General features: G+C 40.4%; 1 protein-coding gene across 1 annotated transcript in view; it reads right to left on the reverse strand.

The window, feature by feature from the left end:
- Window positions 1–25,487, reverse strand: part of LOC124615691 (cysteine and histidine-rich protein 1 homolog) — a 55,687-nt gene that overhangs the window by 22,452 nt on the left and 7,748 nt on the right. Inside the window, exon 3 of the mRNA XM_047143724.1 lies at window positions 7,602–7,813. Within this exon, the coding sequence (XP_046999680.1) occupies window positions 7,602–7,813 (212 nt within the window). The remainder of the gene's footprint in view (window positions 1–7,601; window positions 7,814–25,487) is intronic.

Here is a 25,487-nt window from a genome sequence, read left to right on the forward strand (position 1 = left end):
GGAGACATTTCGACTTTTTTGTCTCCCTCAGGTGCTTCAAGCAATGGTCTTAAGAGTGCTTGGAATCCCACAAGAAAACTGTTGTTGTTGTTGTTGTTGTTGTTGTTGTTGTGGTCTTCAGTCCAGAGACTGGTTTGATGCAGCTCTCCATGCTACTCTATCGTGTGCAAGCTTCTTCATCTCCCAGTACTTACTGCAACCTACATCCTTCTGAATCTGTTTAGTGTACCCATCTCTTGGTCTCCCTCTATGATTTTTACTCTCCACACTGCCCTCCAATACTAAATTGGTGATCCCTTGATGTCTCAGAATATGTCCTACCAAGTGATCCCTTCTCCTACTCCAGTTCTGCCACAAATTTCTCTTCTCCCCAATTCTATTCAATTCCTCCTCATTATTTATGTGATCTACCCATCTAATCTTCAGCATTCTTCTGTAGCACCACATTTCGATAGCTTCTATTCTCATCTTGTCTAAACTACTTATCATCCAGTTTCACTTCCATACATGGCTACACTCCATACAAATACTTTCAGAAATGACTTCCTGACACTTAAATCTATACTCGATGTTAACAAATTTCTCTTCTTCAGAAACGCTTTCCTTGCCATTGCCAGTCTACATTTTATATCCTCTCTACTTCGACCATCATCAGTTATTTTACTCCCTAAATAGCAAAACTCCTTTACTACTTTAAGTGTCTCATTTCCTAATCTAATTTCCTCAGCATCATTCAATTTAATTCCACTACATTCCATTGTCATTATTTTGCTTTTGTTGATGTTCATCTTATATCCTCCTTTCAAGACACTGTCCATTCCATTCAACTGCTCTTCCAGGTCCTTTGCTGTCTCTGACAGAATTACAATGTCATGAAGAAGATAAGATGATTTAATTTTACACACATTTTAACAACTGGTGAAGATAACTACCAGTTGTTAAAATGTGTGTAAAATTAAATCATCAACTCTGCCAGAAACAGAAAATATACCTTCAGTTAAAAGAAAACTTCATAATATACACATATAGAATTTATTTTCATATGTGAACATATGAAATATTTACACAAACATTTTAGTGATTTTTCAACATGGGAGAAGGATATACTAAAGTAGTATGAAGGCTCAAGAGCACTTAGCATGTTACAAAGAGAGCTTTAAACATATCCAGATTTTTCATTAAGACATGTCTAATGATAGGTATGAAGAGTAAATGAAGTTCATCATTTCTGACGAGTTAAAATTATGTGCTAAATTGGGACTCTCAACTCCCATCTCTATCCCACAGAGCAGCAAACTACCAATCACACTATTTGTGCATACCTCACAGACCGACCCAGTTTTAACTTCTCAAATATCTTCACCCTCCATAACTTCCTAGCTTACTTAAATAAAATTTTGGCTTATTTAATCAGTGTTAAACATAGCAGTTTTCAAAAAAAACCTAACAATGTTATAAATACCTCTCAATATTTATTAATTTATTTTGATAAACTACAAAATTAAGATTGTACTACATGTCTGTACATACCTGTTAATGTTTTCATTTCCTAAAGTGTTTCAGATTTTATTATTACAGTAGTGAAGTTCTTGATCCTGAACATTGTGACACAGTTATGTTGTGTGAAATTACCGTATTTACTCGAATCTAAGCCGCACTCGAATCTAAGCCGCACCTGAAAAATGAGACTCGAAATCAAGGAAAAAATTTTTTCCCGAATCTAAGCCGCACCTGAAATTTGAGACTCGAAAATCAAGGGGAGAGAAAAGTTTTAGGTCGCACCTCCAAATCGAAACAAAGTTCGCCTAGTTGTAATATGAGACACAATTTAGGTCGAATGAATGACGATACAGCTGCAGTAGTTTTGTTCGAGTCGTAAGCTTAGCAGTTACGGTTTACCAGGTAGCCATTGCTACGCGTCACGCGCTCCATCCATATTTATATGGATATCCTTCCTTTTTCACGTGCTTCGTCTGGTTTGAATTGATTGCTTATTTTTCTTTGATCTGATAAGTGCCGTTCTCTTTGTTATAGATGTTTACGTCACTCTAAGCTGAAAATGCATTACTGTACTGTGTCATGCATTGTTTGTCCCATTCTGATAGTGCGTGTTTACGGCCTGTCGCCGCTCGCGGCGTGGCTTGCTTTTGTGCGCGCTATCGCCGCTTACAAATAAAAAATAGAGAGGAGTAGTCTCATTAGCGAAACATTTGTTGTTACTTACACTACTTCTTTCTTTGATAATGATCAACAAGAACCAAATAATAGACTGCGTATGATAGACGATGTTCTGAACGAAATTTTAGCGAAAATTTTTCTCCGTTTGAAAATCTTTGCAGGCGCCTCTTTAGTTCATTACATTCTGCACAGAAATTAGTCATCTTAGATTTAAAAATCTAGTCAGTTGCCGTGCTTCATTTCTGACTGTATCACTATCAGGCATAAGAATAATACGAATATAAACATGATATGATATGTATATTCTTCCGCGTTTGCTGTTGTCTCACTCTAGTTTCGTAGTTTATTAGGCAGACAGGATTTCAATGAGATAGTAGCAAACACGAAACAATACATGGCAAAATGTTTATATTCGTATTAATCTTATGGCGAAGAGAATACTACATGTGATTCACAATTCATAAAAGCTCCTATTAGCAACCATCTCTTCTCGCAGATAGGAAAAAATTCAGAACGTAGAGTTGGCCATATTGACAAACATCCCAAACAGTCTTGCCAGTCGGATTTTCGTAGTACATTGAAATGTTGCTACATTCGAAGATCAACAATACAGAATTTGTATTTACTTCGTTGGATAATGTACCAAAACGCAGTGGTCGAAACTCTGAGCGGAGGAAAAAGGCTCGTCTTCCACCTTTTTTTTTTTTTTACTGACGCAGCGATTTTGGTACCAGTATTTATCTTTGTGCCTACAAAGCATGCCTGTGTGGCGCTACATATATTCGACGGCAGACGTTAGTTGTGGCGGCACCCACCAACATTTTTCAGAACTCCCGCTTGCTTTGCGCTCGATTCTAAGCCGCAGGCGGTTTTTTGGATTACAGAAACCGAAAAAAAAGTGCGGCTTAGATTCGAGCAAATACGGTAATTAGTTCAGGAGATATCATGATTTGAAGGTCCCTACGCAAAAATCTAAAACACAAAATTTAATCTTTAGGACCAACTAACTATACAGTTTTGTAAACCTATCTTAAAAGTTATAACAACTAAGATCCAATTTTGGACAACACTCAGTCTTATACTGCACCGCATTTCTGATATCTGTTCTGGTACTCCTGCAGCCCGAAATTTGCCCAGCATAATGATGTTTTTAAATTTGCCACACTTGTTATTTTAAGTAGATGTATTTTAGGGGACATATTCTAAATTTACAGCAGAAAGCAAGGGGAAACTACAGCCGTAATTTTTCCCAAGGCATGCAGCTTTACTGTATGGTTAAATGATGATGGTGTCCTCTTGGGTAAAATATTCCGGAGGTAAAATAGTTCCCCATTCGGATCTCCAGGCGGGGACTACTCAAGAGGACGTTGTTTATCAGGAGAGAGAAAACTGCCGTTCTACGGATCGGAGCATGGAATGTCAGATCCCTTAATCGGGCAGGTAGATTAGAAAATCTAAAAAGGGAAATGGATAGGTTAAAGTTAGATATAGTGGGAATTAGAGAAGTTCGGTGGCAGGAGGGACAAGACTTTTGGTCAGGTGAATACAGGGTTATAAATACAAAATCAAATAGGGGTAATGCAGGAGTAGGTTTAATAATGAATAAAAATGGGATTGCGGGTAAGCTATTACAAACAGCATAGTGAACGCATTATTGTGGCCAAGATAGACACAAAGCCCATGCCTACTACAGTAGTACAAGTTTATATGCCAACTAGCTCTGCAGATGATGAAGAAATTGATGAAATGTATGATGAGATAAAAGAAATTATTCAGGTAGTGAAGGGAGACGAAAATTTAATAGTCATGGGTGACTGGAATTCGAGAGTAGGAAAAGGGAGAGAAGGAAACATAGTAGGTGAATATGGATTAAGGGTAAGAAATGAAAGAGGAAGCCGTCTGGTAAAATTTTGCACAGAGCATGACTTAACCATAGCTAAAACTTGGTTCAAGAATCATAAAAGAAGGTTGTATACATGGAAGAATCCTGGAGATACTAAAAGGTATCAGATAGATTATATAATGGTAAGACAGAGATTTAGGAATCAGGTTTTAAATTGTAAGACATTTCCAGGGGCAGATGTGGACTCTGACCACAATCTATTGGTTATGAACTGTAGATTAAAACTGAAGAAACTGCAAAAAGGTGGGAATTTAAGGAGATGGGACCTGGATAAACTGACTAAAGCAGAGGTTGTACAGAGTTTCAGGGAGAGCATAAGAGAACAACTGACAGGAATGGGGGAAAGAAATACAGTAGAAGAAGAATGGGTAGTTCTGGGGGCTGAAGTAGTGAAGGCAGCAGAGGATGAAGTAGGTAAAAAGACGAGGGCTAGTAGAAATCCTTGGGTAACAGAAGAAATATTGAATTTAATTGATGAAAGGGGAAAATATAAAAATGCAGTAAATGAAGCAGGCAAAAGAGGAATACAAACATCTCAAAAATGTGATCGACGGGGAGGGCAAAACGGCTAAGCAGGGATGGCTAGAGGACAAATGTAAGGATGTAGAGGCTTATCTCACTAGGGGCAAGATAGATACTGCCTACAGGAAAATTAAAGAGACCTTTGGAGAAAAGAGAGCCACTTGTATGTATATCAAGATCTCAGATGGAAACCCAGTTCTAAGCAAAGAAGGGAAAGCAGAAGGGTGGAAGGAGTATATAGAGGGTCTATACAACGGCGATGTACTCGAGGACAATATTATGGAAATGGAAGAGGATGTAGATGAAGATGAAATGGGAGATACAATACTGCATGAAGAGTTTGACAGAGCACTGAAAAACCTGAGTCGAAACACGGCCCAGGAGTAGACAACATTCCATTAGAACTACTGACGGCCTTGGGAGAGCCAGTCCTGACAAAACTCTACCATCTGGTGAGCAAGATGTATGAGACAGGCAAAATACCCTTAGACTTCCAAAAGAATATAATTCTTCCAATCCCAAAGAAAGCAAGTGTTGACAGATGTGAAAATTACCAAACTATCAGTTTAGTAAGTCACAGCTGCAAAATACTAACGCGAATTCTTTACAGACGAATGGAAAAACTGGTAGAAGCCGAACTTGGGGAAGATCAGTTTTGATGCCGTAGAAATGTTGGAACATGTGAGGCAATACTGACCTTATGACTTATCTTAGAAGAAAGATTAAGGAAAGGCATACCTACATTTCTAGCATTTGTAGATTTAGAGAAAGCTTAAGATACAGGGAGCGAAAGGCTATTTACAATTTATACAGAAACCAGATGGCAGTTGTAAGAGTCGAGGGGCACGAAAGGGAAGCAATGGTTTGGAAGGGAGTGAGACAGGGTTGTAGCCTCTCCCCGATGTTATTCAATCTGTATATTGAGCAAGCAGTAAAGGAAACAAAAGAAAAATTCGGAGTAGGTATTAAAATCCATGGAGAAGAAATAAAAACTTTGAGGTTCGCCAATGACATTGTAATTCTCTCAGAGACAGCAAAGGAATTGGAAGAGCAGTTAAACGGAATGGACAGTGTCTTGAAAGGAGGATATAAGATGAACATCAACAAAAGCAAAATGAGGATAATGGAAGGCGAATTAAGTCAGATGATGCTGAGGGAATTAGATTAGGAAATGAGACACTTAAAGTAGTTAAGGAGTTTTGCTATTTGGGGAGCAAAGTAACTGATGATGGTCGAAGTACAGAGGATATAAAATGTAGACTGGTAATGGCAAGGAAAGTGTTTCTGAAGAAGAGAAATTTGTTAACATCGAGTATAGATTTAAGTGTCAGGAAGTCGTTTCTGAAAGTATTTGTATGGAGTGTAGCCATGCATGGAAGAGAAACATGGATGATAAATAGTTTGGACAAAAAGAGAATAGAAGCTTTCGAAATGTGGTGCTACAGAAGAATGCTGAAGATTAGATGGGTAGATCACATAACTAATGAGGAGGTATTGAGTAGAATTGGAGAGAAGAGAAATTTGCGGCAGAACTTGACAAGAAGAAGGGACCGGTTGGTAGGACATGTTCTGAGGCATCAGGGGATCACAAATTTAGCATTAGAGGGCAGTGTGGAGGGTAGAAATCGTAGAGGGAGACCAAGAGATGACACTAAGTAGATTCAGAAGGATGTAGGTTGCAGTAGGTACTGGGAGATGAAGAAGCTTGCACAGGATAGAGTAGCATGGAGAGCTGCATCAAACCAGTCTCAGGAGTGAAGACCACAACAACATTCTTAATTTAAACTTGCTGCTGTGTTGAAATTTGGGGTAACATGATTGTGAATGAACTTGAGATGTCAAAAAAGTTATGCCTAGGTTTACAGCAAATACTACAATACAAATTACTTTATACATGAAATTATTAGATTTGAAAGTCTGGTATGACTGACTTCACAGTGTTCACATTTTGACATCATTATTCAATGTACCAGTTACCTATAATCGATGAATAACATGAAGTTGTTAATTGCTGCTAGTAGTGAAAAACTGCGGTAATAAGAGAAATGTTTCAATGGAAGGGAATTGGTTGTAGAAAACTTATACAGAACTTTATATTCCAATTCATAGCTGTACACTTCTTGTATACTATAACATTGTTTTTTACCTTGCTTGACATTATGCAACTAGGAAAAATATATTTCTCTACCACATCATAGATTCCCTATCAAAATTGTAGCTGGAAATACAATGATGGCTCCTTTCTCTTCATGTATATTTTGACTGCTGTTGGTTTTTTTAATGTTGCACAGCAACTGCTTATACTGTGCTCCACTTTTATCAGAGCAATGGCCTGAGCCATCCTACTTAATACACACAATTCCTTTCAATTCTTTCTTTTTTCTTTCAGTTCATCACCAAAAATGATACTTGCATAGAACCTATCTGTGATCTGCGGTTCTCTCCAACCACCAGTATTTTGTTCATCATATATTACTTCACTGCGCTCACTACTGTAATCATTCACAAGAATCAGCATCATTTTGCCTAGATCATTTTTCCCCCAGCATGTCACATCACTCAAACTATGAAGTTTCTCAATGAGCACACATTGATGTAAACACCACGTCACTGATGACAGTTTTCCAGTCACTGCAAAATAGTAATAAAACTGACATGCTCATGTTAGAAATAAAGCACATCTATTGGAATTCTTGAAAATCTACGGTAACTAAATGGTACATGAATTCAGTATCACAACAACAAAGTGCTTGCACCATGGTACGTAGATTTTAGGCACGAGAGTTCTAGGGGCAAGAGGGGAATGAGAGGGGTGGGGGTGGCGGCAGCTGCAGTAGCAGAACCACATCTGTAAAATTAAGAAGCCCCTCTGGATGGGACATGGGACCGCAGAGCATTAAAGATGCATAGTGCATGACTGACTACAAAATTTGTTCTACTTATGAACTGATGAATGCTCACACCAATCTGGATGCAATATACAAGTTAAATTATGTACCTTGAAAGCTGATTTTTTCGCAGGACAGGAGATCAAAGATACTGTCATACAGTCTTTTCTCTTCCTCACGTTTCTGGTCAATATCTTGGAGGGCGTCCATAACTTCTGCTCCTGAGCGATGTGGGTGAGTGCAAGTCGCCTCATGTGAGCTCTCTTCATGAAATGGACCTCGCCAAGGGCAACCTATGCGACTGTACTTGCAATTTGTGATTCTGAAACAGGCAGATATATCTAACTTTTTCTTTTCAATTATTAACATTTCAAGAGTAATACTGATAAATCAACTGTCACAGAACTTTAAAATACGCAAAATCGAATGATAGGAACACAGATAAAATTATGTTTATGTTCTTGTAAGAAAATAAAATACAAATTGCTAAAATACTGCCTACTGCAACTGATGTACTCCTGAGATCAAATTCCAGCTGATCATTACATTATAGCATCAACCTAACTTTGTTCTTTAAATAAATACATCACTTTCATGTGGTTGGTTTTACAAGCTACTGAATGTGAGTTCCAACTTTGATCTCTCCTAACGATGCGATCGTCTCCTTATCAAAGTTACAGTAAGCAAGGAGAGTTACAGAGGGGCAAATAAAATCTCCAAAATGTAGGCACTCTACAGCAGGGAGTTCATGGTTTTGAAACATCATGGGAAGATTAAAACTGTGTTAGATGGGATTCAAACAAAGAAAATTAGCTTTTATGAGCCATGCTCACACTGATCTCAGCAACTGAACTATCTGGACATACTCATGAAACATACTCCTGGTTTTACTTCTGCTGGAGAAGAGACAATGCCAGAAACGAAGCTGTGAGGTTGGGTTCTACCTCAATAGCTCAGTTGAGAGCATTACCTGTGAGTCATAGTTTTCCTGGTTGTAGTCTCTGTCTGCACACAGTTTTAATCTGTCAGAAAGTCATAAAAACTCATTGTTGTCTAATCGGTAGGCTTACTTGTCACCCTTGTTGTGTGAAACTGATCACAAAATTATTTTTTCAAGACTCTCATGGTAGAAAGACTATGTGATAAACACACTAGAAGCTGAATGTTGTTATGAGAAATGGAAAGATCCACTCCACTATCATATCATGGAGATAGTCCGTGACAACAACTAGTGACTACTTTAACTTGCAAGTTCACTTGAAATCCAAAGATGTTGTTATGCTCTTAGATTAATCAATATATCTGAGAACTAAGTTTCTGGTGTTGCATTAGCATTTCGCTTTGAATATTGGTAAAGTGGAACTACACTTAAAAATGGAAAAACACACTGCATTGCCAGCAGCCATCCCAGCGAGGCCCATTGGGGACTGGCCAGCACCATGAGCTGCATCCTCACCAGTGCTGTCACTGTAGCAGTGATGGACAAAATACAGGAAATTCTGGAGATGATCATGAACATGGTCTGTCCTCAAACTGAGGCTAAAGCACATTTACTTGAACAGAAGATGATCAAGAAATGTGACGAGCTGGAATGACAGCATATATACAATAATCTCAGACTGTTCAGGACTCCAGTGAAAAGCAGAAAGAACATAAAGGAGTAGTGATGACTCTTAAATATAGACAACCTTCTAATGAATATTAATCAGTTTTCTGCACACACAGCATCACAACATCTGCTTTCATAAAAGTAACAGATGACCTGAAGCTTACCATGGATAGGCAAGAGAACTATCATTTGACTCTTACACTTCAGCAAAGCATTTGACATTGTTGACTTAGAAATTTTATTTGCTACACTTGACAATCTAAATTTCTCTCCAAGTTCAATGCAACAGTTTCACTCATAGCTGACACATCAGCAGCAATGCATCATGTCCGGTACCATAAAGTCAGATTGTTTGGTAAAATACTTAACTTGACAAGCAGTATTTAGTAATACTTTATTCATGGCCATTTCATAAAATGAAACTGGTACAGAAGCAATGAAGAAATTTTATGAAATATTGTAACTATTTAGCTCAAGGCATATGTCCTAAACATTATATCCAAGATAAATAATAATAATTTTAATAAGTAATCTACGTTATGCTGCTAAAGCTTCCATTCAGCCTAACTTTTTTTAATTTTTTTATTTATTTTAATACGTGGTTTTGTTCTTATACAGGGTGAGACAAATAAAAGTGGCCCAGACGAGTGGATATGACTGGACATGAACGTATGCACATAACCTCTCCCTGTGGTGTGCACACCACATCTATGTCTGCCACTTGATCCACTCCAGTTCAGAGCATAGTGTGGGCTGTGCCAGTATCAGTGAAGCACTCAATGGTACTCACAGTGGAGCAGCAGGTGTTTGTAATGCAAAGTTATGTGGCAACAAAGCCATGGAAATGGTGTGGTCAGTTGTTTGCTGGGAAGTGTAATAGTGTCAAAATGCCAGCAAAGAGTGCCATGCAAAGCTTAGTCCAAAAACAGCTTCAAATAAAATCTGTTTTGAAAAAAAAAATCAAAAAACATCCTGAAACATGCCTGCACATTGGACACTGTGGCTGTGGTTTACCAGAAAATGCTTCAGACTCCTAACAAATCAATCTGACACCTGTCGCAAGAGACCGGCATATCACATCTATCATGCAGACGAATACTCCACCTAGACCTGCATGTGCATTCCTACCGTGCATTTGTCGTTCATGCATTAAAACCAGCAGATGCTGTTCATTGAAATAAAAATGAACGTCTTGGATGTGTATTTTTTTTTTTTTATGTCTGATAAAGCCTGGTTCTACCTGAGTGGTTACGTCAACTCACAGAATCACAGGTTCTGGGTAGCGGAGAATCCATATAACCTCCACAAAACACCATTGCATAATCAAAGGGTTGGGGTTTGGTGTGCAATGTCTGCACACAGCATTATTGGTCCCATCTTCTTTCACCAGACTCTGATTTTGACTCACTGTCATGGCAAAATTTTGAAACCATTTGTTGCAGCGTTAATGGAGGGCGAAAAGCCCCACAGTTACTTCCAACAAAATGGAGCAAATTCCCATACAGCCTGACTGAGTTTTTAGCAGAGGTCATTATGTCGTGGCCTAGCTTGCCACTTAGATGATCTGATCTGTCAGTGTGTTATTACTTTGTGTGGGGAACTCTCATGTCTGAGGTGTATCACAACAATCATCAGTCTTCAAGAACTGCAGCAGAACATTTCTGATGAGACTGCAGCTATTCCAGCCATCCAGCAATGATCTGACTTCAGCAACTTGCTATCCAGAGGCCAAAATTGCCAAGAGATGAATTGTAGTTACTTTCAACATCTGCTATTGTCAGATTAGTATTATATTTTGTGTCCTCTGCTGTGTCTTTGTACCCTGGAACTCTGTTCTCTGGGCCACTTTTATTTGTCCCACAATGTATTACAAAAATGTAAGTATTCCAGTCATAGTCTAATGACATTCTATGATAGTACATTACACTTTTAAAAAAAAAAAAAAAAAAAAAAAAAAAAAAAAAAAAAAAAAAAAAAAAAAAAATTACACAAAGCACTGCATGCAGATCCCTGGCTAGTGTAGGCATTAAGCAGGAAACAGGCACATAAAGAAGAACTAGAATATAGCAGTTTAGCCGTTGGTCATAGGATACAGACAAATAGCTAATTAATCCACTGCTCAGTAGCATCCCTATATAGTGGCATTACTTGTTACTGCCTGGGTCCATGTAGAGGAACATCTGGTATGTGGAAAATACCAAAGATGTACATTTTAATTAAATGAAATGGTACAAAATTAATCAAAATTATGAACTTATATATAATATTGTAGTTCTAGTTTAAACCATATTATAAAGGAAATATTTGCTATAAGAATAACTTTGAAAAACATTCTTACAACAAAAAGCCATAAAGTTTCAACTATTACCTCAAAAAATAATGTCGGTAATAATTTTTTGTTTGCAGATAGAAGCAGAGTTGCAGTACATTCCAAAATAATGACACTACATTACCTTAGCATGCTGCTAGAGGAGCACAGCCATTGATGAAAGGGAATATGGTGTGGTAACTTGTGTTTGGCAGCAGCAGAAATATTGCAGCTGCATCAGGGCAATCTAGGCCACTTCTTTAGCCAACTGGACTGGCCTGACACAGTTGCAAAATTTCTGATGCAGCCAAAGATGAATTACTGCATGATTCTCCACTTGATCACTGGAGTGTATAATTTTTTTTGGCTCCAATAGCAGTGTGCTATATTACTGTGGTGTGAGGATTATAATATGTACCAGAACTGCAGGCATGTACTGGAAAGCATCCAAAAACTTTAATAACATTTTTTTCTGTTTTTCTTTTCAAATTGAGGTGATAATTAAAACTTCATGATTCCCCTTTGTAAAAGCGTTTCCAAATGTATCATTAAAGTTATCTCTCATAAAAATAATAAAAATAAATGACTGAACATAGTCTCAAACTATGTTACATGAAGGTAATTAAAACTGTGTAGACATGAAATCATCTACGATATTTCTACCTTTACTAATACTGCACCCACTAAGTATTTGCAGAAGTTGTTGATAGCTAGGAATTTATAATCTTGCTTTTGAGGGAATAAATGGTGGCAATGACAAAGGACATTAACGTGTATATGTACTGTAAAACAGATCATGGAATAGTTCTCTAACCCTGTATGTAAAACTTGGATATTCTGCTGCCAACATCATCTGCGAGGACTGGCCACCAGAGGCCACTTGTGGTGGGTCACATGACCGGTACACATGGCACAGCATCCGCCGCACCACTTACCGGAGCCCTCCTCTTTGTGGATTGTTTCTATGTCTGTGTCTACGTTCTCAGCTGTTGTTCATTTATATGTAGAAGAAACATTGGTTCATTGTGGCCATTCTACTGTTTGTGTCTTACAGTATGATACAACTGGCGAGGAGCATGGTGTTCACTTCCATGTGCTCCGTCTGTCTGTTCCTTTGGTTCTTCTGCCTGCAGAGGCAGTGCTCCAATCTCCCCTTGAGCAGCAGCAGACTCGTAATGTTGCTATCATGAACTTGTCGGCCACACTGACTATGCAGGCTTCCCTGCCATCAACATATCTGCTGCCGCTTCCTCCTAATGAAGATGCAGCCAAAGACTGGGCGGAGTATGAAAAGCAGCATCGGCAACACTTCCTCGCTTTTGGTGTCACTGATGCAAATGTGTAAGGCCTTTTTCCTCTCTAGGATTTCTCCTCATATCCATCAGTTGTTGTGCCAGTTAGTCCCATTCCAGAAATCGGCATCACTTTTGTTCGATGGAATGTGTACGTTGTTGTCAAATTATCACCATAAACACAAGCATGTCATTGCAGCACACGTTGAGTTCTATTGTTGTCATAAGCAGCCCCACCAGTTCTATTGAGCCTGGGCACCCAATCTCCGCTGCCCCAGTCACAAATATGAGTTTGTTACCAATTCTTATAACTCATATGCTGATTCTATGGTCTGTGATACAATCATTCAGTTGGCCCTGGACAAGGAGGTGCACCCATGCACACTATGGTGCATTGGTTGAAGTGTTAAATATTGCTCAATCTTTTGACATCTCTCATACTGCTGGTCATCAGTGGTTTGATTTGATATTGCTGTGATGGCTCCTGTTCCTGGTCATCAGGCCTCAGTCAGTTCTTGGGGGCTGAGCCAATGTAGCCATACAAACGTGGGCCTACGTGGGTGTGGTAGTCGTACAAACGTGGCCTCCATACCCCACTGGACAATGATATGCCAAACGACCACCACAGCAAATGCAACACTCCACACTCCTATCTTACCCATATTGTTTCATGCTAAATGACAGGGACGCGTGCCCTAAGCATTGGGCAACTTGAAACAATTGTAACAAAAAAGGACATATAGAGTCTGCTTGTCATTTCCTGTTCACTTCTGTAGTCATGGACATGGATGTTAACTGTGTGTCTCCAGTGCTTACAAATCATAAATAATTGTTAACTGAACTGAGAGTGATGGACAAAGTGTTCCGACTACAAACGGACACATGCAGAATTGACTTTACTGAAATAACAAACTTACATGAGCTTGGGATCTCCAGCATTGTTGCTGGTTACTCAATGTTTGGTGAGTTACAAAAAGCAGCATATTCCAATTTTGAGGCAATTTATGGCTCCCACTATGTATAAATCTGTGGTTTGTTCCTTGACTTTTTTGACATTGGATGATGCTGGTATCACAAATTTGCTGATGCTGGTACCAGATGATGTCTGGATACTTTCAATGGTTTTGGTTTTTGCATTTCAGATATGGTGCACCTCATTTCAAACCAAGTCCCTTACCAGTAATTAGATTCTCTGTGTTCTCGTGTCTTTTCTCAGATGGGTTAGGTTGTGTCACTGATTTAGTAGTGCACATTAACCTGTAACCTTTCAGTGTGTGCCCCATTCCAGTGGCTTTGCGTAATCAAGTGAAATCAGAATTGGACACACTGACATTGTTGGGGACCATACAGCCTGTTACAAAAAACACAACTGGTCAGATTTGCCTCTGCATCAACTTTAAAGTTTTAGTTAACAGACAATGTATTGTTGACACCTACCCTTTGCTTTGTCCAGATGAGTTATTGGCTAAACTTACTGCGGGGCCAGTTTCTCTTCAAAACTGATTTATCTGAAACCTATTTACACGTTCTGGATATAATAGAGGGAAACATTCCACGTGGGAAAAATATATCTAAAAACAAAGATGATGTGACTTACCAAATGAAAGCGCTGGCAGGTCGATAGACACACAAACAAACACAAACATACACACAAAATTCAAACTTTCGCAACCAATGGTTGCTTCATCAGGAAAGAGGGAAAGAGAGGGAAAGACGAAAGGATGTGGGTTTTAAGGGAGAGGGTAAGGAGTCATTCCAATCCCGGGAGCGGAAAGACTTACCTTAGGGGGAAAAAAGGACAGGTATACACTCGCACACACACCCATATCCAACCGCACATACACAGACACAAGCAGACATTTGTAAAGGCAAAGAGTTTCGGCCGAAACTCTTTGCCTTTACAAATGTCTGCTTGTGTCTGTGTATGTGCGGTTGGATATGAGTGTGTGTGCGAGTGTATACCTGTCCTTTTTTCCCCCTAAGGTTAAGTCTTTCCGCTCCCGGGATTCGAATGACTCCTTACCCTCTCCCTTAAAACCCACATCCTTTCGTCTTTCCCTCTCCTTCCCTCTTTCCTGTGAAGCAACTACTGGTTGCGAAAGTTTGAATTTTGTGTGTATGTTTCTATTTACAGGTTCTGTTGGATGAGGTGAGGATTCCAAACAACTCCATGTGAATAACATGATTAACATGCACTTCAGGTTGTACAAATATCAGCGCCTCCCATTTGTTGTGGCTAGCACCCTCCCAATTTTTCAGCATTTTTGGAGCAACTCACAACACCCGTTCTGGGTTGCATCAACTATCTAGATGACATTGTTGTGATTCATGCATCCACAGGAGAGCATTTATGTAACTTACACTCTCTGTTCACAGTATCTGAAATGTAACTTGGCCAAGTCACACTTTTCTCAGCCATCAATTGTGTATTTGACGTTTGAAGTTCTCAGGACGGCGTTCTTTACATTATCATGTTGCTGCAGTCACAGGTCTGACTCGCACTAAAAATGTCAAAGAACTCTGAGCATTTTAGGTAAACCACCTTTCTTAGTTAAGTACAGGCTGTCACCTGGGATTGTGACTCCGGCTGCCCTACAGCAGGATGCGCTCCATCAGGGGCATTGGGAGGGAGGGGGGGCATTGCTTACCAAGTCATTGGCTCTTCAGCGCGTATTTTGGCCTGGCATCGACAGTGACACTGTACATCTTGTCGCGGCCTGCTGTCAGTGTGCTGCCCAACGTTGGCGCTGTGGGTGACACTCTCTCCCTGACTGCACCACATCATCTGTGGGAATATGTGGATGTTGATTTTGCAGGACCCTTCCTAAGTTCTCCAAATTCTTACTGGTTGTTGGTTGTCGATACTTCATTAAATTTCCACATGTTATAGGCTGTCCTTTGATGTCAGCAGTGGTTATGATTCAGGTCCTCTCTATATTTTTTTTCTATTGAAGGAATGCTTTACACACTTGTGGCAGACAACAGTCGACAGTTTGTGTCTTAGTTGTTCCACGATTCTTGTCTGCAATTCAAGGTTCAAATGAAGTAGTATGTCGTAGACTCTTCCATCAACAACGCCTTGATGCACTTCTCGAGTTCCTACAGGTTTATGCTGATGGGGATCGAAGCCCGGCTGAGATGCTCCATGGTCACTGGCCATGCACCCTCCTGCAACTGCTTACGTCGCCTCACCAACTCCTGTTGGAGCAACCCTCACCGCACTTCGCTCCTGGCTCCATGGTCTGGGCTTGGAGATTCAGCTGCCAACTGAAGTGGATACCGGCCATGGTCCACAGTTGCTGAGGCATTCCATTTCTGTATGGTGTGCACTAGTGATGGGCAGGTGGCACAACACCATGACCAACTGTGTCCTTGCAACAAGGCAAGGGCCACAAGTCTGCCATCAACGCCTCCACCCTCAGCAACTGTCTGCCCTGTGAGCATCTCTGCTGTGGGGGTGGACCTGCCCTTCTTGTGGATGTTGCTACATCCTGCCTCTCCTCGAGGGTCCAGCCCCCTGGCACCTGCTGCCAGAACTTCCTGCGATGCTTCGCTGCTACCAGTAATTCTGCTGCCAGCTGGGTCAGTGCCTTTGGGTCCCTGAACACCAGTGGCCTCGACCGAGTGGCTGGTGCCTTCACTGTCAGCACAGTACCACCATGTCAAGGAACTGGACATCAAGATACTACCAGTGCTCTTGTTACCAGTCCTCTTTTAAGGTACTTCATGAGGGAGTGGCCGGCATATGTGTCCACAGACACTTCAGCCCGTACTCCCTGCTTATGTCCCGGAATCTCCTCCTGCCACTGCTGTCATCGCCTCCAGCGTCTGCCGCACAGACTATGGATGTTTCAACAGTCTTTCTGACACCAGAAACAGCAGTGTGCCATTTCTGCACTGTGGAGGGGGATGGGAAGGCAGGGTGCTATAACCCTGCATGTAATACGTGATACTCAGATATACAGCATGGCACCAGGTTGCCGATACGCTAGTATCTGAATATTCTGCAAACGGTATCTGCATGGGCCAGTGACCAGGAGCCACCTGCGTTGGGCCACATGACTTCTGTATATGATACGGCACCCGCCACACAGTCTACCAGATCCCTCCTCTTTAAAAGTGCAGTGCAGCAGGCACTTGCTCACATATTGTGTTCCTACTTACTGCCAGCAACTGCTTGTATCAATACATGGTTTGTTTCTATATTTGTGTTTATGTTCTCAACTGTTGCTCGCTTGTATGTGGATGAAGAATAAACTTTGGTTCATTGTTCCCATGCTGCTGTTTGTATCCTACAGTAAGATATGAATGCTAAGTTCTTTAACAGATCTTTTCAGAACATTCAAAGATTAACACCACTTTTGTATTCTGAAACTGTCAACCATGTAAACAGGTAGTGCCAGAGGGAATTTCTTAACCCATTAGAGAATGCAAATATGCAAAAAACATACATTTATTCATGTCTAAATCAATATGTCATTTCACACACTTTGATATAAAGGTGATATCATGCAGCAGTTTATAAACTGTAATGCACTCTACCCCAACTCTGAAAATCATTGCTCCTGGAGGTGAAGTGTAGCATTCTTTTAATGTGATATGATATCTACATTTACACCTGTTCTCAGCAGAAATGTGTGGCAAAGAGTTTGTTCCACTGTACTAGTTACTTGGGCTTTTTCCACATGAAGTGTGGGAAAAATGATTGCTTCAACACCTTTGTGTGTATTGTAATTAGTTTAATATTGTGTTTGCAATCCCTGTGAGAGCAATACTTGGGGGAGGGGGGAGGTGGGGGGGGGGGGTCCTAGTAGATTAATGGATCCATCTCTTAAAGTTACATCTTCAAATTGTGCAAGTAGGTTTTCATGGGATAGTTTGCATCTATCTTCAAGTGATCTTTGTGACACTCTCCCATGGGGTCAAACACACCTGTACTCATTTATGCTACCCTTCACATCCATTCAATTATCGGCTTATTTGGTACAGATAACATCAATATCTCCTGGTAGTCATATCTGGTACAGATAAAATACAGTTGGGCAATATTCTAGGATGGGTCACACAATTGTCTTGTAAGAAATTTATTTTGTAGACTGATTGTATTTCCCTTGTATTCTACCAATTATAGGCAGTCTGCCACCTGCTTTACCCACTACTGAGAATGAGTGATTGTTTCATTTTATACCCCTACAAACTGACCCAAGTATTTATATGAGTTGACAGAGTCCCATTGTGACTCAGTGACACTTTAATTTTGTTTTTGTGCACAAGTTTACATTTCATTTCAGAATATTTAAAGCGAGTTGCCAATTTTTGCATCACTTTGATTATTATCAAGATCTGACAGAATATCTGTGGAGCTTTTCTCATGCAGCACTTCATTAAATATAACTGCAACATGTGCGGAAAGTCAGAGGTTACTGTTATTGTCTGCAGGGTCCTTAATATGCAACATGAACAGCAAGGGCCCCCAACAAACTTCCCTGGGACACACCTGAAATTAACTCTACATCTGTCGATGACTTTCCATCCAAGATAACATGCTGTGTCTCACCCACCACGAAATCCTCAGTCTTGTCACAAATATCATTTGATACCACATTTGAACATAATTTTGATAATAAGTGTATGTGTGGCACCAAGTGAAATGCCTTTTGATCCATGATTTTCAGGGTGAGAAATGCACGACTTGTGCTTCACATGATTGATGTTTTCAGAATCTGTGCTGATTGGCATGGAAGAGGTCATTGTGTTTGAGATACCCCATTACATTTGAGGTCAGAATAAGTTTCAAGATACTACAACAGATGAATACCAAAGATATTGGATAGAAGTTATGTGGATCTTCCACTGCCCTTTTGTAGAAGAGTGTGATCTGTGCTTTCTCCCAACAACTGGGCATAGGTTTCTATTTAAAAGATCTGTGGTATATTATGATTACAAGAGGTGCTAACTTGGTTGCTGATCTGTTACAGTATCTGACAGGTTAACTTTAACTGTTTCTCAATACCACTGACACTAATATCCATTTGAGTCAATTGTGAAGTGGTGTGGACTTGTGTGAAGGCACATTTGAAAATGAAGTTAAGCATGTCTGCTTTTGCTCTGCTATCCTCCATTCCATTTCAGTTCCTTTCTCACCCTCAAGTGTCTGGCCACTAACTTTGGTGGACTAATAGCTTTTACATACGACCTGATTTCTTTGGATTTCATGGAAGATAATTTGATACATTTTGCTAAAGTAGTCACTGAAGGCTTCAAGCACTGCCATATGGACGGCTAAATGTGTTTCATTCTGCACCTCTCTATTTATAAGCTTATCCTGTGTTTTACACTTTTTATTCAGCAGTCTTAGTTTCTTTAGAAATTACTTTGCAGTGGCTGTATACCATGGACGATTCTTCCCATCAAATTGTTCTCATAGGTCCATATCTGCCCACTGCATGGCCAACTTTTCTTTTAAACTTAAGCCATAGTTCCCGTATCTGCCCCTATCCAGATCTAAAAATTGGTCATATCACACTTCCTTGGGGTACTGCTGAATTTACCTTTCGTCTGTCCATTTTGCTCTGTTAAGAGCGATTGCTGAGTTTTTTCTTGCAGCCAGTTGAAAATCTGGTCCGACACTCTGTAAGTTCGTTTATTTTTTCTTACTAAACAGCAGTGCAGGACTGTGTCAAATGCCTTCCTGAAGTCTAGGAATATGCTATCAACCTGGATCTATGTTGACTTTACAGAAGAGAATGTTGTTCTCCAAAAATGTCACAATACATGAGCAAAACACATATCCGTAGTTCTACAACAGATTGGAGTCAGTGATGTAGACCTACAATTATGTGCATGGATTCCATATTTCTAGTTTTCCAAAAGGCTTTTGACAATGTACCACAGAAGCAGCTTGTAGTAAAATTGCATGCTTATGGAATATCATCTCAGTTATGTGACTGGATTCGTGATTTCCTGTCAGAGGGGTCGCAGTTCGTATTAACTGAAGGAAAGTCATTGAGTAAAACAGAAGCAATTTCTGGCATTCCACAAGATACTATTATAGACCACCCGCTCTATATAAACGATTTAGCAGACAATCTGAACAGCCTTTTGATGTTGTTTACAGATGATGCTGTCATTTATCGTCTAGTAGAATCATCATAAGAGCCAAACAAATGGCAAAACAAATATCTGAGTGGTGTGAAAATTATCAATTGGCCCTAAATAATGAAAAGGAATACTCATCCACATTAGTGCTAAAAGGAATCTGTTAAACTTTGGTTACATGACAAATCAGTCAAACCTAAAGGCCGTAAATTCAACCAAATACCTAGGAATTACAATTACGAACAATTTAAATTGGAAAGAACACACAGAAAATGTTGTGGGGAAGGCAAACCAAAGACTGTTTTATTGGCAGCACACTTAGAAAATGTATCAGATCTACTAAAGAGACCACCTACACTACATTTGTCTGTGCTCTTTTGGAGTACTGCTGCATGGTCTGGGATCCCTACCAGATAGGATTAACAGAGTACAATGAGAAAGTTCAAAGAAGAGCAGCATGTTTTCTATTATCTCAAAACAGAAGAGAGTGTGTCATGGACATGACACAGGATTTGGGGGTGGACAACATTAAAACAAAGGTGTTTTTCGCTGCAGAGGAATCTTTTCACGAAGTTTCAATCGTCAACTTTCTCCTCCAAGTAGGAAAATATATTGACGCCAACCTACACAGGGAGAAACGATCATCATAATACAATAAGGGAAATCAGAGTTCACACGGAAAGATATAGGTGTTCGCTTTTCCTGTATGCTGTTTGAGATTGGAATAACACAGAATTATTGTGAAGACGCTTAGACGAACCCTCTGTCAGGCATTTAAGTGTGATTTGCAGACTATCCATGTCAATGTAGATCTATCGTTCAACTCTTCTTGACAATGAGAATGACCAGCACACGGCTCCAATGGTATACAATAAACTACTGCTACTAGAGAAGCAAGTTCTTTTGCACAGAGTCTTACAGGTATCTCATCTGGTGCCAACACCTTTCCAACGTTAAGTTTATTTTGTTTTGTTTTACAGTGCAAAAACTGCTTCCATCATTCATGCCCATGTCACAACAGCAGAACATGGAGAAGAAAAAGGGGTTAAAAACAATTACACATTAAGCCCATTCGACGGAAGGGAAGACAACTAAATAATGGACTTCGAGAAAGGTCCCTAAAATATTCTAAATAGGCAACAGAGGTTCTGAACTAAAGATTATATGCCATTCGCCTTATTGCCAAGTTGAATAAAAAGTTAAACGTGGTCAACAGCCTGGTGTGTAGTTCGCTAAAACATCCGATAACTCAGACGATAAACATAAATTAGAATGTAAATGGTTAAAAAAAGAAGATTCTGTCAGGAAATTGCGAATGACCAATGGTTGAGGACAATGAACACAAAGTGGTGGGGCCACCACTTAACAAATGGTGATGACTAAAACAACTGTGACCAACAGCCAACCGACCTAAATCATTTCTTCACCGTGAGACTGCTGAGAGGAGGCCACCCAAGCTGCGGGAGAGGTTTTATTGCCAGAACTTGTTCCCATTAAGGAAAGACCAATGGTAATGCCAAAGTGACATCACTTGCTGATAGACAGCGACAAAGAGATCATTAGAGGGAATGAAAGAACTAGTGGACCAATGTAGGAGGGCAGCAGCCTTAGCAGCACCTCAGCAGCCTTGTTTCTTGTCAGACTGTTGTGACAAGGGACTCATGTAAACATCACTGTGGCTTCATCAAGAGTAAGCAAGTGAAAGCTTTCCTGGACACGTTGCACAAAGGGATGGATTGTGTACAGCTCACAGAGGCTCTAAAGAGCACACAGAGAGAGTTGGAGCAAATGACACAATTGAAAAGCCTGTGTCACTGGATGTACTGCATGGCCTGATACAGGGCGAAGAGCTCCATTGTAAACACTGAGCGGTGTTCCAGGAGCCTATAGCGAAAATCATTGGTGCCAATGATGAAGGCACACCCGACACCAGGATCCGTCCCAGAGCCATCAGTGTACACAAATGTACTATTGTGAAGTTCCATGCAAAGGTAGAGAAACATACAGCAATAGAACGAGCCTGGAGAAGTTTCCATAGGAAGTGAATGAAGTCCAATGTGAACAGGGGCCAGCTCACAAAGCCAAGATGGTGAAGGGTTCACACCCATAGGGAAAGTGGCAGGTAGCGTTAAGTTAAGTCACTGTAGCAAAAGCTAAAAGCAAACACCAGAACGTAACAGAGAAGAGCAACGCACCCCATACTGGTGATCAAAGAAGTCATCGAAGGAGGAGGTATAGGATGGGTGGCCAGATGGCAGACAAACGGCTTGTGAATCTACTGAGGAGAAAAGCACGGTGCTATGACAGCGGTAGTTTGGCAGCTTCTGCATACAGACTCTCAACCAGGCTAGTGTAAAAGGTGCCAGTGGCCAAACGGATGCTGAGACGATGGGAAAGCTGGGTAGTGCAGAAGGAGAAGTCCAAATGGGAATAGGTATGTGTGGAGTCTGAAAGAACATGGGTGCTCCCTTGTTAAGGCAGAGGAGGTTAAGTTGACTGAGAAGTTAAGCCAAGAGGACGCCTCTCGGACAGGTTCTGGGAGAACCCCAAAGGGGATGGTGCACCTTAGTCACCGAGCAGCAGAATGGGGTGAGGGAGTCGCCCAATAATCTGGAGGAAGTCTGCCCTGGTGACACCGAATGATGGAGGAATGCACATGTTACAAAGGGAAAAGGTGAAGCGAGGAAGGAAAATGTAGACTGCAACAGTTTGAAGCTGGGTAGTCAGGGAGACGGTTTGATTATGAATGTCATCCCCGATGAGCAGCATGACTCCCCCATGAGATGGAATGCCGTCCTCAGGGGGAAGGTCAAAGCGGATCGGAAAGAAACGCGAGAGGTCAAAGCAGTCATGAGGATGCAATTTTGTTTCCTGAGAGTACAGAACAAGTGGACGCTGTGAGTCCAACAGCAGCCATAATTCGTCCTTTTTGGATCTAAGACCGCGAATGTTCCATTGGAGGAGAGTGATGATGAGGAAATGTGGTGCCGAATTTGAGGTCGCTTGTCTGCATGGCCATCATTGAGCAAGATGTAGCAAGAACAGTACTGTAACTGCTGGATGATAGAACATAAGGTTTCAGAATAGGCAACAACTTGCGAGCGACAGGGTAAGGCACTTTTTCCTTCACCTGGATCTCCTGGATGGCCCGCTCATCGATATATACAGGACAATCTTGGGAGAAAGCTGCATGGTCGCCATTGCAATTGATGCAGTGGGGGGGAGGAGGTGGACAATCATCCTCATGAGCATCCCTACCATGGGTTACACACTTGGCCAGGTGTTGACAGAATATTTGAGTATGGTTGTAACAATGACACTGGTAGCAGTGCACCGGGTTAGGAATGTATGGTCGGACTGTGATAACTTCATAGCTTGCTTTGATCTTCGACAGAAGCACTACTCTGACAAACATCAGAAAAAGAGTGCATGCGGGCACAAAGGACGCATCTATCTTTTTCATCACCCAATGGACTGCAATGACACCCTGATCAGAGAGGTACGTTTGGATTTCTGCTTCTGTAAGACCATCGAGCAGCCTAGTGTGAATAACACCATGCCAAGAATTCAGCGAATGATGGGCCTCAACATGAACCAGGTAGCAGTGGAGAAGCGAAGCTGCAAGCCTGAGAATCAGAAGTCGTCTCCAAAAGCAAAGTGGTACTGTGTAAATGAGAGCAGGATTTCACAGGGGCGGCAACTGCACAAACACCTTTCTGAATAATGAAGGGATTTACTATTGCAAAAGACTGATGACTGACTGTCTTCAGTGCATGAAACCACGAGGAACTGTGGTGCAGCTAGGAGGGTCTTTCAGTTATGAGCTTCATTCCATTTGCATTTGGCAAACGTTGACTGTGAAGATGATGATTGGCTCAATGCAAGAAAATCCCCTATGATTGCCAGCATCTCCAATGCCGTGCTCCTTCCAACTGGGGCCCACCAGCCTTAGGTGATTGTTCACACTTCAGGTCACACCTCCTGAACTCCTAACAGAGGGACCAATCGGCAATTTGGGATGGTAGCAGCTCAAGCAGTCACCCCTCCCTGGGCTAGGGCTGTACCAGTGGGTACGTGCAAACCCTACCGGTCAACCAGGGGCTGGGAATTATGCGTTACCCAGCCACCCGTTAAAAAAAAACAGATGCATGGCTGGTCTTCAGGAGCACACAGGGAGGAAGAAGAAAACAAGGAACCTAAAACACTGAAGCAGAGGAAGGATAGGAGAAGGTGAACAAAGAAAGAAAAAATGAACTAAAAACAGTGGAGAGACTGTTCTGATGTCTGATGATAGGCACTCGTGGTAGCCAAGCATGGACCCTCCAAAGAGCGAGCTTCCTGAGGGGAGGGGGGGCTATGATTGAAAGGAGGGAGCATATTATGATCTTCCACAGAGAGACAATTTTTCAGAATACCAAATTCAGTATTTTAGCCTTCTCTCTGTCACCCTCCATTTTGGTGCCAGTAGGTCCCTGACTGGCTGAACAGATAATTTCTATCTGCTTACTGATTTTACTGAAGACAAAAACCTCTTATGGTTTTCTGTCAGATTGGTAGACAAAATTTTTTACTTTCAAAGTCACTGAATGCTTCCATCATTGTTCTCCTTATATTCATTTTCACTTCGCTCAGCTTTTGTTTGTCATCTAGATTTTGACTCTTGAATCTCTGATGAAGTTCTCATTGTTCACATAGCAGTTTTCTGACATTGTTATTAAGCTATGGTGCTTGGAATATATTTGTCTAAGGCATACTGAATGATGCTTTTTCAGTATTTTTATATTTTTGCTCTACATATTTGTCCTCAGCACTAAATATCTGATAATGCAGGTACTCCCGTCACTCTTGCAAAGCAAGAATTTCTTTCTAACTTTCTTAACATCCTTTGTAATACACATAGTCATATATACTGTCATTGCCCTATAATCAGTGATACCCTCCTCGACATTAACTGATTGAAAAAGTTCATGTCTCTTTGTTGCCAGGAGGTTCAAGGTGTTACCTTCACCAGCTGGTTCTCCATCTGCTCAAAGTTACATTCAGGATCATTCTGTTTGGCAACAGTTTTGATTGCATGACTCTCCCATTCTATACTTGCAGGTATGAAATATTGTCAATGAAAGAAAATAATGTCAATTTTTTAGAGTGTAATTCTTAATGGAGTTTCCTTTGTGCTCAACTTCCCTTTCATCTAGGTTCTTGTTATCTGTCTCCTAACTTATTCTATGGCATGGATAGAGGGTCATTCCACATCAAATCACCCAATAAAAAATAAATTTTACACCCACCTCCTTAGATTTTCATGAAATTTGGCTCAAATGGTTCTGATACCATCTTGACAACACCTGCAAATTTTTTTTGCTGTATCTCTTATAGTTTTTTTTATAAATTTAAGTTTTTATGTTTTGTGTTTTCCGAACCTTCCGAAATGGTAAATTTAATTTGTATTCAAAACTTTAAAATTGCTTTTCTTAAAAACTCTTCTAGATAACATCATGAATTTTTGCAGCAAGTTTATTTATTATACATATTTGAAAATAAAAATGATACTATTAAAATATATTAATATTTTCTATGAAAAAAATATATATATGTATTTTTTCTTTTTTTTAACGGATGTTTTGTTTTATAAGAATTGCAATATCTAGAGTCTCAGACCTGATAGAATGCTCAAATTTGTTTTAATTTA

This window comes from Schistocerca americana, chromosome 5, assembly GCF_021461395.2.
Source record: "Schistocerca americana isolate TAMUIC-IGC-003095 chromosome 5, iqSchAmer2.1, whole genome shotgun sequence".
In the NCBI taxonomy this organism is placed as follows: Eukaryota; Metazoa; Arthropoda; class Insecta; order Orthoptera; family Acrididae; genus Schistocerca; species Schistocerca americana.